Here is a 4,291-nt window from a genome sequence, read left to right on the forward strand (position 1 = left end):
AAACCCAGTTCCCCAGATTAGAGTGCACCTGCTCTTAACCACTACACCACGCTGGCCAGTGGTCATTACTCAGAGGAAGACAATGGCAAACCATCTCTGTTAGTCTCTTGCTTTGAAAACCCTACTGGCCATAAGTCAGCTGAGAATTGATGGCCCTTGACGCCTACACATCTTTTAACACCTTTCTGAATCTCTCATCTTGTAATGCTAGGTGTAGGAAGTTCCCTGCTTTGATTAAATAAAATAAGTCTCTAGCCTTTTCCCTCACAGAGATGCAAGGAAGAGGATACATCTTCCCAAGGGAAGGAGATAGAGGCTGATGAGGTGCCCCCTCCAAAGCAGCCCTTTTCTCCCGTGGAACTGATGTTCCGTGCAGTCCGAAGATCAATAGTAATTCTGGCTGGTCCCCAGACCCCACGTGGAGTTTGGCAACCCAGAGATCTCTGATGGTCAATATCAACTACACCTTGATTGGCAGCAGCTCTTCAGAAGTACAGGTAGAGGTCTTCGATATCTCTTCTTACCTGATCCTTTCAAAAGGAGACACTGGGGGTTGAGCCAGGTATCTTATGCATGCAAAACAGATGCTCTGCCAATGAGCCATGGCCCGTCCCTTCAAAACCTCCCCAGGCTAATAAGCGGAAGAATCAGGACACCTGTCTTCTCATCCATTTCAGAGAACAGGCTCATGCCTTGTGGGGAAGAGATCAACCTTGACCTTCATGAATCTTTCAGCTGCCCCCTTCCGGGTTCTTGTACAACCAAAATAGAACTTGCTTGCTCAACACTTCCCCACCCCTCCCGAGCTTGCGCTCATTCACCAAGGCGCTCACCTTCCCCAAACGTTTGCTCTGAAGCCCTGGCAGGTTTTGAATATTCACAAACCTCCGCCCGTGCTCTCCCTTCTACGCTTCTGTCAGCATCGCTGGCCGCAAGGGGGAAAAAATGGCTATTAATGTGCATAGCAAAGCAAAGGGCCGAGTTAAATTTGTATTCAAAAGCAGATAAAGGCAGCGGGTAACATTCTTGCATGCTGATGATTCTGAAGCCTCGTGGCCATGCGGGAACAGAGGACGGCATCGCCAGCAGCACACCCCACATAATAGCTTCCCAGAAGCTCTTTGTTACGCTGGTGAAATGAGTGGCAGCTTGCAATGGAATGGAAAAACCAGGCCACAGGGACTGTTTTGGCCTTCTGCAGCATAAGCGCCATTCCAGTGAATGGGAACGGTAGAAGAATGCGCTTCTGAGCAGGGCTATGCGTGTTCTGTGGTTCTGAGAAGGGGTGGAACGGATTCCGAAAGTGCTGTGCCCTGGCCAAGCATTTTTAAGTTTGGCTTTCCTGTTAAGCACTGACCACTGCATTCAGCCTCTATGGGGTATTATTTTGTTAAATTTATTTTGTTAAATTTATATCCGGAGCGTACCGCCCAGGGGGACAGAAGGGGTCAAATGTCCCTGGGCTTCAGCCATTTAGTCATGAGGGGGCGGAAAACTCCCCCTACACCCCTCCTCCTTCCCCCAGGGTCCATACACTGACTTCAAGACCCGGTGCAAAAAAAAAAACATTGTTTGGTTGTGGTGGGGGAGGGAAAACTCAGATTTTGCACCAGGCTACATTTTCCCTAGGTACGCCTCTGTTTATATCCTGCCCTTTCCCCACAGGGCTCAGTTAGGACTGTTGAAGTTGGGCCAACTGGATATGACCAGATTCCATTTCAAAAGTACCTTCTCAGTTTGGGGAGGTCTTAAGATGTCTCCTGAGAAGTCAGCCCTATGTGATTTGCAGCCCCTATTTTCTTCCTGGAGGCTGAGGGGAGCATCAAGATTATTTTTCTTTTGCCCTCACAGCTACCCTTGAAGAAGGCTAGGCTGGGAGGGAGCGTGGCCAGTCCAAAGCCAACACAGAAAGATTTTACAATGGAGTACGGATTTGAATATAGGTCTTCCGGTAGATTGTGAATCTCATCTGACCATAAAATGAACACTGCAGGCTCAGTAGCCTCAGTTTACCTTGCGGCTGTGCAGGGAAGGTAGAGACAGTTTAACCCTTCGACCTCTACTGGATTTCACTATTGCTTGCTCATTTATTAATACTTTAAAGAAGAAAACATGTTTTTTTAAAATAGATGTCTCCTTTAATATATTAATGAACTCCGAAGCCTGCTTTGAATAGCAAAACCCAGTAGAAGTTAACAGGTTAAACCCCTCCCTGCATGGCTCCATGGTCAATTGAGACTGAACAAGCCTTCGCATATTTTACTTATTTTACAAAATTGAACCTCACCTTTCCACCCCAATAAGGCTGACAAAAAGGGTGGACAAAAATGTGTGTGATCTTCTTTTCATCTGTCTAAACTCTTTGGTCCACCATGCTAGCCACTATATCACACTGGCTCTCTTGAGGACATGTCTCTTTAATTCCTTAAGCCTGGATTCTGGCTGTGCACAAAGAGAGAAAAAGTCTGTGGAACCCCCTCTATTTACTTATTCATAGTCTTCATTTCCTGCAAGAAATGCTATTCGCTTCTGGTGCCACATTACCATTCAGAACATTTCCACCTCTGATTGGTCCAGGTCTCTCCAGATGCAGAAGGCATCTCACTGGGTTACTGAAACATCAAAAGCAGGGATGCTTTTGCAGGGACATTTCCAAGTGGGCCAGCATTCTAGGGGGCCAGTGGTGGCCAAGAGGAAACAGCCAGGCCCAAGCTACTAGGCCACTTGGATCAGATCTTACTAGTTCACTGAAGTGCACCGAAGAACCAATGCTCCTGGGTAGCACCACAAGCTCTACCTCTTAGCACCACGAAGTCATTCAGCTTGGTTTTCTCCTAAAGTGTTTTCATTTTCTATTCTTCTCAGAGAGTGGTGGAGTCTCCTTCTTTGGAGGTTTTTAAACAGAGGCTGGATGAACATATGCTGCGAGTGTTTTGATTGTGTGTTCCTGCATGGCAGGGGGTTGGAATTGATGGCCCTTGGGGTCTTTTCCAACTCGATGATTCCATGATTCTCCTCCTGTTTAAAAGGAGAAGGGACAGGCAGGTGAGCTCTCTTGCTCTTTCGGGTTTTAGCTGACGTAAGAGAGACAGTTGTACTTGACAGATTAGCAGGTGTGTGTAAATGCTGACCTTGCTCTGGTCATTGTTTTCATACCCAGCTTGTACTTTCTTTGTATCCAGTTTGTTCTGAGAACTGCAGTCTAAGTCTGTTTCCAAAATGGTACTGGGAAGTTTCAGGAAGATCATCTCCAAATGCTCTTTTGTGCCCTAGAGGCATGGGGAGGGGGGAAATGGCACCTGGGGCAACACCTGCTCCAGCCGCCCCCCCTCCCATGCCCCGCTTACTTTCGTCGGCAGGAGCCTGCCATGGGCTGCCCATCAGCCCGGCCCTGGCCCCAACAGGCTGCTCTTTCAGCCAGCTAAAGGAGCAGTCTGGCCAGGCCAAGGGGCACCAGGTGGCAGCCCAGCCAGGCTGCTCCTTCGGCTGGCAGAGATTTTGTGCCTGAAGGAGCAGCCTGGCGGGGCGGGCCTGAGTGGAGGGATGTGGGGGCAATTCTCTGCCCCCCACATGACCAGCTGGCAGGTGCCCAGGGACACGTGATCTCTGTTGTGCCCACTTCTAGAAGCTGGGAGAAAACACATCCAATGCTTCCTGCCCTGCATCTTGAGATCCACTGAAAGAAACTGCCCCTGTCATTTTGCATTCATGTATGTTAAAGATTTGAAAATGGCAGACAAATGGGTAGGCCTCCTTGAACAAATGAATAGCACAATCGGGGTGGGGTGGGGGCCTTCATTTAGATCAAAGACATGAAAAATTCAGCTGTAAAAATAAAGACGAGCGGGCTCCTCGCAGAGGGAAACATTAAAGTGCGGAAGTGTTCGCCAGGTAGATAAGGATTCCCTGTTGCTCAAAGTCTAATTTTAGATCAAGTACCCAAGAGGTGTTCTGTTCCACTGGGGGTGGGGTGGAATCCATCTGAGTCTAAAAGCTGAGAAATGTGGGATAGATTTGAGTCAGTCAAAAATTAGCGTAATAGTTCCTTTAAGGTCCTTAGGAAGATTGTAAGTCATGCCCCCCACGCCCTCTGATTATGGGCACACAGGAAAGGGTTCTTTCTTTTTCTTGTTCTCTGATTCTTAGAAAGGAACAGAGAGAAATCAAAACCAACAGGCCAACCAAAATATAAAGGGGAGAAAGGCTGTTGTGCAATGCTTTTCGGGGTTATACAAAAAGGGAAGCCATTTGCAGCAAAGTCTGCTTCCTCTATACACAGCGGCGGGGGGAA

The 4,291-nt window shown here is 48.0% G+C and overlaps 1 protein-coding gene across 1 annotated transcript in view; it reads left to right on the forward strand.

Moving 5' to 3' along the window:
* The window catches only part of COL5A3 (collagen type V alpha 3 chain), a 123,834-nt gene extending 123,277 nt beyond the window's left edge, over positions 1–557 (forward strand). Inside the window, 1 exon segment of the mRNA XM_048487504.1 lies at positions 412–557. Within this exon segment, the coding sequence (XP_048343461.1) occupies positions 412–557 (146 nt within the window).
* The last annotated feature ends 3,734 nt before the right edge of the window (positions 558–4,291 follow it).

Source organism: Sphaerodactylus townsendi, linkage group LG03, assembly GCF_021028975.2.
Source record: "Sphaerodactylus townsendi isolate TG3544 linkage group LG03, MPM_Stown_v2.3, whole genome shotgun sequence".
NCBI classification, from domain to species: Eukaryota; Metazoa; Chordata; class Lepidosauria; order Squamata; family Sphaerodactylidae; genus Sphaerodactylus; species Sphaerodactylus townsendi.